The 13,298-nt window shown below is 38.1% G+C and overlaps 3 protein-coding genes across 4 annotated transcripts in view; 2 read left to right on the top strand and 1 right to left on the bottom strand.

The window, feature by feature from the left end:
* Positions 1-13,298, bottom strand: part of tsl (torso-like) — a 311,116-nt gene that overhangs the window by 175,727 nt on the left and 122,091 nt on the right. The gene's annotated exons all lie outside the window — the stretch shown is intronic.
* LOC105669984 (uncharacterized) lies at positions 2,353-5,360 on the top strand. Its single transcript, XM_012363228.2, has 3 exons — positions 2,353-3,586; positions 3,912-4,151; positions 4,464-5,360. The coding sequence occupies exons 1-3, from the start codon at positions 3,355-3,357 to the stop codon at positions 4,706-4,708; spliced, it is 717 nt and encodes a 238-aa protein (XP_012218651.1). The 5' UTR covers positions 2,353-3,354; the 3' UTR covers positions 4,709-5,360.
* LOC105669980 (small histidine-alanine-rich protein-like) lies at positions 10,404-13,293 on the top strand. The gene has a single exon (XM_012363223.2). It carries the CDS (start codon positions 10,404-10,406, stop codon positions 11,247-11,249), a length of 846 nt encoding a protein of 281 aa, XP_012218646.2. The 3' UTR covers positions 11,250-13,293.

Raw genomic sequence — 13,298 nt, 5'->3', positions numbered from 1 at the left:
TCAATATTTTTTCAGTATGTAAATATATAGGCAAAAATATACAATATTAATCATATTTCCATATGTGCATTAATTTTTATATGTTTGCTTATACTATTAATAAAAAAATGCATATCTTACATTTTACAATATCAATGATATTATTAATATATTAATATTATTAGAAATATTATATAATTAAATTTTTGTTAAAAACTATTTTCAATTTACTAGCGGTAGATCAGTTACCGATGGGCAACACTTGCCTGCATTTCATGAAGTCACATTCTGTATTATAGAGACCAGTTTATATCAATGTTTGATGCTGGAGAGCTCAAAGTTTTATTACATAATAAATGCTATTTCCCGTCATACTGTTCACTGATAAAAATCATCTTTCGGCAAGGTATCAACATATTCACAGCATCCTATTTTTGGCTCCATCATATTCTGGTTATAACATTCTCTAGCAATTGTAAAATCAATATTTTAAACTCTACGGGTATGCGACGAAAGTTGTGCCAGCGCTCGACAACTAACCATCCCTCTAAAAATATTGTGTTACCGTTTGAGGATGTCTACTTCAGCTTTATCCTGACTACTTGCCGCGAGAAGTTTCTTCTTTCAATCGCAGTAGACAGTGGTGAAATTTAGCAAATTATTCCACACATTACAAAGTATTGCAGCGATTGAATCGCTAATTTTCCAATGGAGAATATTAAATGTATGATTTTTCAACCATCATTAATCCATCATTAATTGTTTATAACTATTTTTTAACACTTGAAATATATATACACAATTAGAAATATCGTAACGTAATAACGATATGACAATTACGACTATAGAATTACTGAATATTTAATCAGAGTTGTATAATTAAGAATGCCGATTATAAATTTGCTACTCGACACACCCTCTCTCACTTATATATAACGCGGCATATTTATATAAAGAGGGTACTGAGTAGATCACGGAGGTCGCGTGGGTCTGGCATACCAATGAGTTCTACTCAAACTCTTCCTTTTACCCTAATCAGAATGCAGCCCTTGACGCGATGCGACCCCTTCATCTCGGGTGTTCCTGGGGCCCACCGGCTTTACTTTGCTCCCGGGGTTGCGGCTGGGGTGCACATTGGCCAACTTAGATGGGAGAGGGCGGTGATGCAACAGGGGTTGGTGAAACGAGGATCTTAGTACATCCAAGACGGTGGCTGCTATGAGGTGTTACATTCCATCCGAGATTTTCAAATTACCGGATTATGCCGGGGAAACTGGCTGGCGCAGCAACTATCTAAGGCGCTTAACGCCGTCGACACCGGGTCGCATGGTTTTAAGTGACGATCATCCTAACGCCCTCCGCATCGCGTCAAGTGGACGACGAGAATGAAGTTCAAGATTTAGTGGCTTCTTGCGCTGACAGCCTGACGAACGATGCTACCGGAATTAATGACCAGTTACAAGGCGATGGATGTTTGTTTCCATTGACATATATATTAAGGAAAGTACACAGTAGTCATATATTCGTACTAAAACCTTAACATAATTTTTATTAATTGATATTGCTAATAATATTATGATGAAGATTAATAAATTTCCATTAAAAATATGAATAAAAAGTGTGTCACTATAGACAAAATAATATAAAATCTATTCCAAATTTTTAATAATGATATAATAAATTAGAATAATTTTTTTATATTATTATTTCATTAAAACTTAAATAATTTTTTACTTTTTATAAAGCAAACTGCTAAATTATTATTATTATAGAATTTATAACGCGTACTATTTTTGTGGAAACAGTGGCACCAATTTTTTTTATTTATTATTTTTAATATCTATAGTTTATATGGATTGTTATTTTGAATTACGACAGATTTTTACAACTCTAAAAGCCTCTACTACCTCAAATTGATGTAACTGTGGTGTTTTCCATTCCATGTTGATTTCTCATTTTTATTCCGGTAAAAACTTCGTCTTTCTTACTGCTACGTAACTTTTGCATAATAATCATTAAAGTGAAACGCTCGTGCAACAATTGTGAAATGTGTCATGAAAAACGCGGCTGACATCTCTTACGTGAACTCTGACTAAACTATTTGAGTATACGAATTTATATCTAGTCAGCCTGTCGTTTGTAGCGCAAGAAGTAAAACACGATTAAACTAATTTTGTTTTGTTTTAAAAAATTATTACAATATTTATCTCGCAGCAGTATAAATATTGATCGTGACAAGAGGATATCTCTCTTGGCGCTTTTATTACGTTCTTCAAATCCTTCAATAGGAACGACCAATAATTATTACTGGAGATTTCACTTACACGAGGTATCATCAATACATAATATCACATGGTGATAACGATTCGAAGCTAATTGCCTCTTCCATATTACATTTCATGTCGTTACGTTAAATATTAGTACATACCAAAACACAGAAATACATGCGCATAGATGAAACCAATAAAATGCAAATGCGTTTTTCCATCATATTCTCGACATTAAATAAAGCTAAATTTATTCCTTTGCGGATCCTATATCAAAGTGAATATAACATGATAATTTACGTCAGTTTATCACGTTTTTTTTCCAAAGGTACTGCATTCGTTGAAATTAATTCGAAGCATAGGATTGGCTTTGAGCGTTACGTTTGTACATCAATTACAAACATCCTACAAACAAGTGTATTTTGATAAAGTTCGAAGTAGTTCTTGATATAAATTTCTACAGCGCAGCGCAAATGCGACCGTAATGTTTTGAAAAAACAATGTACTGAAGCCCATTATGTCAGACACTTCAATCATCGGTAGTTTGACTTTACAGTTTTTGCGTTCGCAATCGTGGAAAGCGATCACTCATGCGGTACGCATGGCGGAGACAATATCGACGCCGTCCAGCCGACAGTTTGGCTCAACGCGATACGCGAAGCGCAATCGGCTGCCATCGTCGACGAGCCCGATCGATGAAACCTGGCGCGATTTCCTTGATGACGAAAAGATATCTTTACGTAAGCCGGGCAGTTGAATAATACAATCGCCGATTCTTTTTAATTTTTTAGACGACAAAACAATAAGCGACAGATCGATCAGACGACAACTGGTGTTTTCTTAGACAGCACAATACAAACTTTTATCTTCGATGACGATCACTACGAAAGATATTGCGAAACTGACGGGGAGCAAACTAAATTGCTTGTTTGAGCGATTAACCACAGCGACGACTTGCGAGATCAATACGAGCACGCGCAGCGTCCACTATTTCTGTCAGGAGGATTATTTATTTTGACAGAGAGTGGGAGCGATATAAAAGATTTAGCGAGATAGATCGAATAGACAGGGAAATCACAGAGATCGAAGACTAAAGTAACCTTGCGGGATGTATCGGAAACTGTTTGTGTCGTTGCTTCCGCATCTGCTCGTTTGCAACACCTTGGCTAAACCTGTCATTTACGAGACTGTCGAGGGCGATGTCGCCGCCGTTGGCTCATTCATTCGTGAGATACGCCAACCGGCGCCGCTGAAAGTCGCTGCGGAAGTAGAGGACCTAATGAGCGCTGGTAACGCACCGAAGTCACGAGATGCTAAAAAACGCATGAAAAACGCATCTGGTATGTTCTTTACAGCTAGCGCTTGCTAATAAAATATACGACAATGTTATAGCCTAGAAAAAAGTCTTGAAAACAAATAATTTATTGCGTGTATTTGCATATAATTTAAATAATTATGAGAGAGAGAGAGAGAGAGAGAGAGAGAGAGAGAGAGAAAGAGAAAGAAAGACGATGAATTAGAACGAGAATGTATTTTGTATCAAGAAGAAGTTATTTATAATTCATAACTCTTCTTTTCCCGCAATGTCAATTCTCGAGCTGAATTTCGTAAACATGTTAGACGTCTTGTTGAACGTAACAAGAGCAGACAACAATGCGGTTTTAGGCAAATCAGACGAGGGCGGTTACTACAGAACCTTCGGCAGCGATGCGGACGGTGAGAAGGGTTACTTGAAGGAAACCTATGGTAAAGGTGATCAAGGCTACAAGACTCTCGACACCTTCCACAAACAGAACGGTGACAAGTATGAGTTTGAGACGCAAACCACCTATGGCAAAGTCAACGCCGACAATAACAGCAAGAAGAATCATGAAGAGAAAAAGAATGACGATCACGAGGGCGCAGGTAAAAATCATTAAATTGTAATTATAATCACAACACAATAGATACTAATAATATAAAAAGTTTTGATCATAAGAGATTGCTACTGGTTTTATCTTATAAATTGTATGTGTGGATAAATTATTAATTTCGTCAATTAACAATACAGTTATTTCCGGAGGATACATTTTGACAAAATTTACACTTCAAACCGTAGACATTCGACAATATGTACATAAAGTTTCAAAGTATTTCTTCATTCGAAAGTGGGTGCTACAAATTACGCGAAACTGTTCTTCGTAAATTGTGTTTAGTGCGATATGAAAATTTTTATAGGTACTATGGTCGATACAGACTACGCCGGCGACGAAGGCGATCACGGTGAAGGAGGCGAATACTCGCACCATACCGGAGGCGATGACGGAGGTCATTACAGTAGCCACTACACGGTGAAAGAACCAGAATCAAGTTATAGCCGCGGTGAAAATTATTCTTCTGGTGACGGTGACGAGGGATCTTATGAAACTCACAGTTCTTACAGCTCCGACGGAGACGGAGAAGAGGAGGGAGATCATTATTAACTTTGTCGGTGTCTCATTTTAATATTCATTGCAATTTAAATTGAAACATTTTTGTATAATTATAACTCTGCGACGTGTTATTGGAAAAATTAACAATTTATATAAAAAAAATATGTTATTATTAAAATTATCTAAAATATAATACATGTAATATGTATACATGCAGACTACAATTTATTTTCAAAAGCGGAAATGATATATGTATATGTACTTTCTATTAAGTTACGAGCCATTAACGCGTCACGTTGCGGTGCGACGTCCTGAATTTGTATATAAATGGATTGTAATAACAGTTTATGTTTGATAGCTGATAAAATATTATCGTTGATGTGTATGCTAATTTTACTTGCTTGTTAATTTTGAATTTCTAATTTTTTCTGTATTTCCGGTTGATTATGTTAATCATGTTTAAAATTCGGGAATTTTGTAAACAGTCTTTGTAAAACATTGCGAGCTAAATGTTATTTTATCATTCAGAAATTATTTACGATATGCGAATATGTGTTATATATTTTAAGTTTTATGCTAGAATTTTAGAAATGGTCTAGAAATGTTGAAACGTACATTTTATTCATTTTTATGTTTTAAAATTTTATATTATGTCATTTGGTAGGCCTAAAACTTTACTGCGATGCACTGGAATCTTATAGAATTCTAGACCATTTCTTTGTTTGAAATATAAGATTTCAATACATCACAGTAAAGAAAATATACATTCTAAAGTTCTCACCTAACAAATGTTATGATATAACATTATAAAGCATAAAAATAAATTTTATATTATAACATTTGATAGATTTAGAGGACTTTAAAATGTACATTTTCTCTACTGCGATGGATTGAAATCTTATATTTTAAAGAAAAAATAAACACGCAATTTTATTTTAATTATTTTGTATAATGTAATGACGTCATTTTGCATCCTTGTTTAAACATTATTTTTGTTACATAAATTTAACTTGACTGTGATAATTATCGTCAATCAAGTTGCTAAAGAGAAATAGAAGATGTATATGTGCTGTGCCGTGTCAAATGGTTTATTCATGATTAACACAATTATTCTAACGTAATTTTTGAATTATTTTAATCAAAAGATACAAAAGCAACAACCATTTGCATCGATGCGTTATAGTAAAACGACGTGCAGAGAAGTACCCTGCCGGGCAAATCGAACGCTAGATTAATATTATAACAGTGTTTCCATTATGAAATTTGCCTTTATGCTTTCGCGCTGGGATCGATCGCGAAAGTACGAGCGTACGCTCGAAATTACCGCCCAGCGAAACTCGTTACATTAGCAATGTCCGTGCATGATCGATTATCAACAGCTAATCCATTCTGGGTTATATTTCGCGTTGCATGCAAATAGTTCGTTCTCACGGTACGGATGGATGCGTATCCGTTCGTCGAAACGTTAACTCATTAAGTGGTTTACTTCATCATTGAAAGTGCATCTCGTACATGCAATTAAAAGTGCATAAAGTCGAATATACTCGCCTTGTCAATGCTATTGGTTTAATTAGAATTTAGAAAAAAATGTAATTCTCGTAATGGAAATATAAAAAGAAATGAGAATTGCGTATTCTCCGCGTAGAAAAAAAAATAAAATGACTTAATACTGCAGCAGCCATTTATTTCCCGCATTAACAAAAGTCAAATCTTATCGTATGATGTTTATTTAGTTAAGATTCATTTTTAATATTCAAGTATTCAATTGAAATAAATTGCACACACAACGCAACATTTATTACATGCTGCGGCAACTAATTAAATTGTCGTTTAATATCACTCTGCGTGAGTGTGCAAATGCAGTCTGGGATTACCTTTGTTGCAAAGCGTAATTCTAATTTCAGATTTAACACCACGCAAGCGTCAAAAGTTACAATTTGTTCTCGGTATCTTTAAATGAGAATACGTTTTACGTTATGGTATTTACGATCGCGTGTAATTCGTGTTGGATTTGCTTCGTTCGAAAAGCAAATAGATTTTCAAATCTGTTCTATCACCGATTATAGATTTAGTTTAATTGTACGGTTAATAGCGACGGCTTGGAAACCGCGCGAGATCACAGATACGCTACTATCGGTTGGTACACGATAGACACGGCTAATTGCCGGCACAGTACAGTTCCAGCTGACAGAAGACGAATACGATAAAAACGTGAGTGTTTGTTAAAAAGTACTTTCTGTCACGCAAGAACGTGTCACGTTGTGTATAGTATATTTTAGCTCCGGCCATTGGTGTAGATGTGCAACATTTACGAGCGGCCTGCATTTTGCAATTATTTATAACGAGGAAACTTTCCAGGTGGTTGCCCATCCCCGAGTGGGAAATCGGTTTGTTAATTGCGCGAGATAATTATCGTTAAACGCTGCACGTGACAAAGAATTATTTTGTTGTCATCGCACTACCAATTTCCGTAGCCTGTGCGCAATCTGCCGTGTTAAAAGCAATTAATAAAGGAAACTCAGAAGGGACTCTGTATTTTCGTCTCTCTGTTAAGTTTACCTATCGATGTGTATTTAATTAAAAATTGAGGAGAAAACATATTATTCTTCTCGAACAGAGATTAAAATGAAAAGTCATTATTAAGCGAAAATCAGTTCGATTCACGTTCAAAGCGGCATATAAGCGCAATTAATGAATTTAGTATTACAGCTAACAGAAATTGAGTATAAATGCTGTTAGTCCATTTAATCCAAATATTTTACTGCATTACGCGTTCTTTTACTTTTACTCCTATTTTCACATACAATCAGAAAGCGAATATAACTATAGCGGATCAATTGAAAATATCAACCATTTGCATAAATGAGTTTAAGAGGAAAGGAAAGCAAAGGGGGAAAGCTGAAATTAGAGACTATCACTATCACTATCAACTCCCTCGCGGCTATCACCGAAAAAGCTTGTAGCTTGAATGAGGCTCTTGACCGTAGAATGGTTACGTCGGGTAGTCGGTCCGGGTTTAAATTAGAAAACAATTTCATTAGCAGCGCAGGAACCAGCACGAGGTTCTTTTGTTCGTCCGCCGTATAGCCCGACGGTTTTATTCAGCATGCGAGAATGCGCCACGAGGTTGATAACGCGGAGAAAAGGGGCGAAAAGGATGGAAAGGGAGAAAGGAAGGAGGAAAGATGGTGCGAGAGTAAGACTTGAATGTGAGACAGTTCGGTCGTCGGATTGGGGAGGTTGGCTCTAACGGTTCCATCAACTGATTGCATACCTCACAAGTTAGCAACGCGAAATCGACGACGTCTATTCACTGGTTCGTTGGAGATTATTAACAAAATTGGTAAAAAAAGCTGTTTGACTCTTTGTGATTCTTTTTCTGTCTGTGTAAGCATTTTTTTTCAGATTAAATGATTACTTTGCCGATGATAACACTTTTATTCTAATGAATATAATATTAGAATTAATAGTATCATAATCGGAACGACGAATTTAATGGTACCTAAGTGTCTGATTATGAAAGCTACGCTTGAGAACTTTTCAAATCGTTAGGCATTACTGTCGGCAGCGGTGCGAGTCGAGCGAGAGTAACGCTGGAGCGTTTGGCGAGTCAACGAACCGTGACGCGATTCACGACACTCCGCGATGCTTCGCTTATAAAGATTTCAATAGCATTTTAGATTCTAATTGAAGCCACGCCGCGATCGTTGACCGAACAAAGGAACGGTGATTTGGATGGTCCGGCGCCGCCTCGGATCTGCTTACAAAGCAATCTTTCCATCTGAGCCGAGAGGTTCACGGCGACGGCCGCCTAATCTAATCTCCGTTACGACGATGCCGAGGCGAAATCGAACTTGGCAGAGCCCATGGTCTTCCCTCTGTCAGGGATTGCCGCGCGGAAGCTGGGCAGTAACCAATCTTTATCTTGATTATGCAGCGCCAACACCGGCAAGAGCCAATCTCCAATCGAAAGTGGTTGCCAAGTAAGGTCGTAAAAGCTCCAAATATATCGATGAGTATTTCACACTGCGAATTCAGCCGGCAGCCTCGGATTTGCAATGGAAATCAGCACCGGCGACGACCGATGTATGTCGTGATTTTGCACTTGCAGGATTTATTACTTTGCATACTCGATACATCGTCGTCATTATCATTTGTTTATTCCGTTCTGTCAAATGCGTGCAAGAATTATTTCGTCAATATAGAATAGTTATATTTGTAAATTTCGAGAACTATTTTACAATTATTGATATGAATAACTCTTGAAGCTCGAATCACTAAGAGCGTGCATCAAACTTCTCTCCCTTTCCGTTAGCATGGGGAGTCGGTGGAAGATTAAGACCACGGAGGCCATTATTTTTCGATGGTTTTTCGAGATTATCTAATAAAACCGTCAGAGATGTCGGAACAAATGGGTCAACAGTTAGCGAAACGACCCGCGCAACGAGCGCCGCTCGTGATATACGTGTCGCCGACGTCTGTAAAACTCAATAAATTGTTTTTGGCTTATGACGTTATAAATGGCACTGTGTTTACGAGAGGTGAATTTATGTCGTAGGTAATAGGATTAATGGTAAAATTAGACAGTTTATCGATGCGGCGAGCGCGACAACGCACGCGCTGTTATAACAAAACGCTTCTAGAATATACAGCGAGGTATATGCCTATATTTGTACGTCATGACGTTAATTAAAATCATTGCGCGAGCATCTGGTGGGGTACTTAACTTTAAATATCGATTGAGGTCACGCTGTTATGAGAAGTGTTGATCGAACGTGTGCATATGTCGGACAACGGGATGCCACTTTGATTCGAAATAGATATTTGGGCCGCAAGCCGTGCGGATTTCGAGCTGAGCGGGACATATCGCGTTCGATGTATTAATCGTTATTTGAAATAAGTGGAAAATAATTTGTCACATTTTTTACCATTGTTGTGATTCAATTATTTAGTTAGCAGCTGTACAGAGAAGATCTCTACAAAAATAAAACTATAAACAAATAAATAAAAGCAAAACAAAAAAAAATACAAATAAAAATAAAATAGAGAAACAAACCATATATTTTAATTAGTCACAGGAAAATTGATCTAAACATAGATATTGATAACAAATAAAAAAAAGAGGAATAAATGCAAATCTGGGGAAAGGATTAAAGAAGATAATGCGATTTGTTGCGGTCTAGAAATTTCCGTGGTATTATTCCCGCGACAGACCGTCGCAAAAAGTGATAATGGAAAGTTCTTCCTGCCGCCGGACACAATTTTTTTACGGAGATATTACGTTCACGCAGTGTATCGGAATACGACTAATCCAGTAAAAAAATGTACATCCGTTGTTCGCAATACTACTAGTTGAAAGCTCATAATTTCGAATACTAATATCATTAGGAGAGTATTAACGAATCGATTTATTATGTCACTTTGCAAGGAAGAAATCGCAATCAGCTGATTCGATGAATAATATTTTAACACCCGATTGGATGCTGCGAGAGACAGCGCGACGGAATATTCTAGTAGAATAAACGCAATGTGCAGCGATGCGAGAAAGTGTGAAACCGTGTGCCCCCCCCACCGGTGTCAGTGGAGATTGGAACGAAATTTAGGAACACTTGCGGTCGTGCGGATGAAAGTGGACTCGGCGGAAACAGCTGTCCGCGCCATGGCGGAAGTAGCCGGGCCATCGATATTTAAGTGTCAACCGTTGTTACGTAGGCCATCAGTCCGATCGAAACCAGGTGCGATCGAGATGGTGCGAGGTGCGATGCTATTTCTGCCATTCATTGCAATATGTTCGCTCACATTGCGCACGACGTGTCACGCCCGGGAGCTGATCAGTGCGGAATCGCGTGTCAGCCGGCGCGATGTGCGAGGTACGAGCGATGACCATCATTTAGAACCCACCGTGGCGTCGCCGACGATCGCAGAGACGGACGATGTCGACCTGGAGACGGCAGCGACCGGGCATAAGGGTCATCACCACGAGTCCGGTGGCGGTCACAAACACGAGTCTCACCATTACGAGGATCACGGCGGGAAGGGCGAGAAAGGATACAAGAGCCACCATCATCACGACAAAGGCGATAGCAGTAAGCACGATGAAGAGCATCATTCCGGTCATCACGAGCACCATGGCGGCAAGAAGAAGGGCCATCATGACGAGCATGAGAAATATGGCGAGCATCACGAGGGCGAAAAGGGTCACAAGGGCGGTAAGTTTGGTGAGAAAAAGGGGCACAAGAAGGGCCACAAGACCAAGGGCTATCACAACAAATTTCACAAGGATGAATATCATAAAGAACACAAGTTCTACGACGATTATCATAAGGGCGGGCACCATGAGAAGCACGGTGACTTCCACGGTCATCACGAGAAGAAGGAAGGTCATCATAAGAAGGGCGGTCATCATCATTCCGGTTATCATGAGGATCATCACGGTAAGAAGGGCCACCACGACAAAGGTCATCACGACGAGGAGCACAAGGGCCACCACGGCAAGCACGGACACGAGGAGCACCATTCCCATCACGACTCACACGGCAAGAAAGGCGATCATCATTCCGGAAAGAAGTACGGTTATAAGAAGGGACATTAGGGCTGTACGCTCAAGTATAATACATGAAAAAGCGATCGCTCGTTCTACAGTTACGGCTCATGTACCTGCTCCAGACAAAATCACGCGACGACGTCGCGTGGTCGTATACATTTTGTACCGTTCTTTATATAGTACAAACGTGCGAACGCTGCCACGCGCGCAGAAAAAATTGTTCGGCCCGGCTGGCTTTTCTTTCCCCTCCACGCGGTCTTAATGGGGCAAATAAGTTTCTCCCCAGCTCATATTTGTCCCAGCAGCTACATTACAGTCAAGACGGCAACGTGATATTACGCCTTATCGATTCCTCGCGATTTATTGCTGCCGTTTTTCTTGCCGGCCTTTTACCACTTCCCATCGGCAAACTAAAGTAATTTCGTCATTTCCTCGCTTTGTGCCTCCGTTTATCGATAGAGATCAAGCGCAAAAACAAATATGGTATTGTTCCTACATCATGCAATTGTGGACTTTACTCGTTGACAATTATAAAATGGCATCATTATTAATGTCAGATGTCATTATCATCAATTCGGCTAAAAAATAGAGTCGATTAAATCGATTTATTTCCGGTACGTTATGTTTTATATCAATGCCATTTTTTACGGAACAAACATAAAACGACAGTTCCGTTGGTTTAAGCGCGCGCAAAACAATTTATAATGAAAGTATTTTTCAGCAGCGTACCTCCATTATCGGGCAAGAATAATGTACTAGCAATTCCGACGCAACATGAATTTTAATGTCACATATAGCATAGGTCATTAATGCGCCAATAATTGAGGTTAATCGATTGGCCAGCTGATTGAATTGATTACCGGATATTAATGTGCCGCTCCGCGGGAACGCGCGTTGCGAATTGACACCGTTAAATTTGTAGGTAAATACTGCGTACACACGCTGCAGCGTTATAGTGATAGCGTGCAACGTGATACTACATTTATCCACTGTAAAACATCAAAATGCAAATATACTTTTATAATATGATACAATATATATTATTTCATATTTAAAAACAAAACCGAGTCATGTTATCCGGAATTTAATACAATTCGAAAATAACATGCTCCACATTACACGTTTTTCGTATCGTTATTCTTTCCTTCATGCCGGTTCAAAATATTCTATTTTTAAATCCAATGTTTTTGTAGAAAATCATATGTTGTTAACATTTTTTCTACACAAATAACTCTATAGATTTATCTGGACAATTATTTCGTTTTCCCGATCTCTCGTAATTTTTACTTCCACCATTATGCCCGCATTATGACGATCTGGCCAGCCGGTGCAAACCGTCGAAAACATATGTCCATTTAATGTAAATCGCTAATGCCTTCTGCAATATGCATACATACATACATAACCAGCGCTCATTATTCATCGATTAATGAATGAAGATTTTAGAAATACATACTGTACGAATCAATCTTCGTTATGTGCGAAAATGCATATTTTAAAAATTTGTCAATTAATAACGAAAGATAAATTTTCGCATAAATATACATAACTACTTTTACTAAATATAAACATATCTTTGAGGAAAAATTAATTAGTCTGACCAAAGTTGGTGAATAAAGATAAACAAAACTTTTCAGCAATTCCTGATTTTTTTTTCAATTTTTGCCTCTAATTAACATTTCACGTTAAGAAGATTAGTTCACGTGCCACTGATGGAGTAAAGCTTTGATTATGAGCATATTTGATTATCTCGGTTTTTAGCGCGATACAATGAGTACGCCAACAAGATGAGCTTAATCCAAATATTTAATCTAGCAGCTTACGTCGTCAAAGGATTTCTTGCGCGGCCTCATGATGCAATTTTCAGTATACGTCTGTAGCGCGCGAGTCATTTATTATTCGAGGGGCTGCTTCAGCTTCGTGAAAATTTTATCAAAGGTACCTCGAGTTCAAGGTAGAGCTTATTTAGCTAGTTTTCGGCAACATTATGTTAGATAATTCTTGTTTACTTATCTATCCATAAGAAATAATTTGCCTTTATTATGTGTTCTTTTAACACACGATTTTAAAAAAATGCAATATACTAATGTAAATGTC

This window comes from Linepithema humile, chromosome 7 (assembly GCF_040581485.1).
Source record: "Linepithema humile isolate Giens D197 chromosome 7, Lhum_UNIL_v1.0, whole genome shotgun sequence".
Classification (NCBI taxonomy): Eukaryota; Metazoa; Arthropoda; class Insecta; order Hymenoptera; family Formicidae; genus Linepithema; species Linepithema humile.
Note: the sequence above shows the minus strand (reverse complement) of the source record. Positions and strands in the feature narration are given on the sequence as shown.

Coding starts and splice junctions, on each gene's coding strand:
- LOC105669984 (XM_012363228.2), top strand. CDS start 3,355: ATGTATCGGAAACTGTTTGTGTCGTTGCTTCCGCATCTGCTCGTTTGC. Junction 3,587..3,911: donor ACGCATGAAAAACGCATCTG/GTATGTTCTTTA, acceptor ATGCGGTTTTAG/GCAAATCAGACGAGGGCGGT. Junction 4,152..4,463: donor TGACGATCACGAGGGCGCAG/GTAAAAATCATT, acceptor AAATTTTTATAG/GTACTATGGTCGATACAGAC.
- LOC105669980 (XM_012363223.2), top strand. CDS start 10,404: ATGGTGCGAGGTGCGATGCTATTTCTGCCATTCATTGCAATATGTTCG.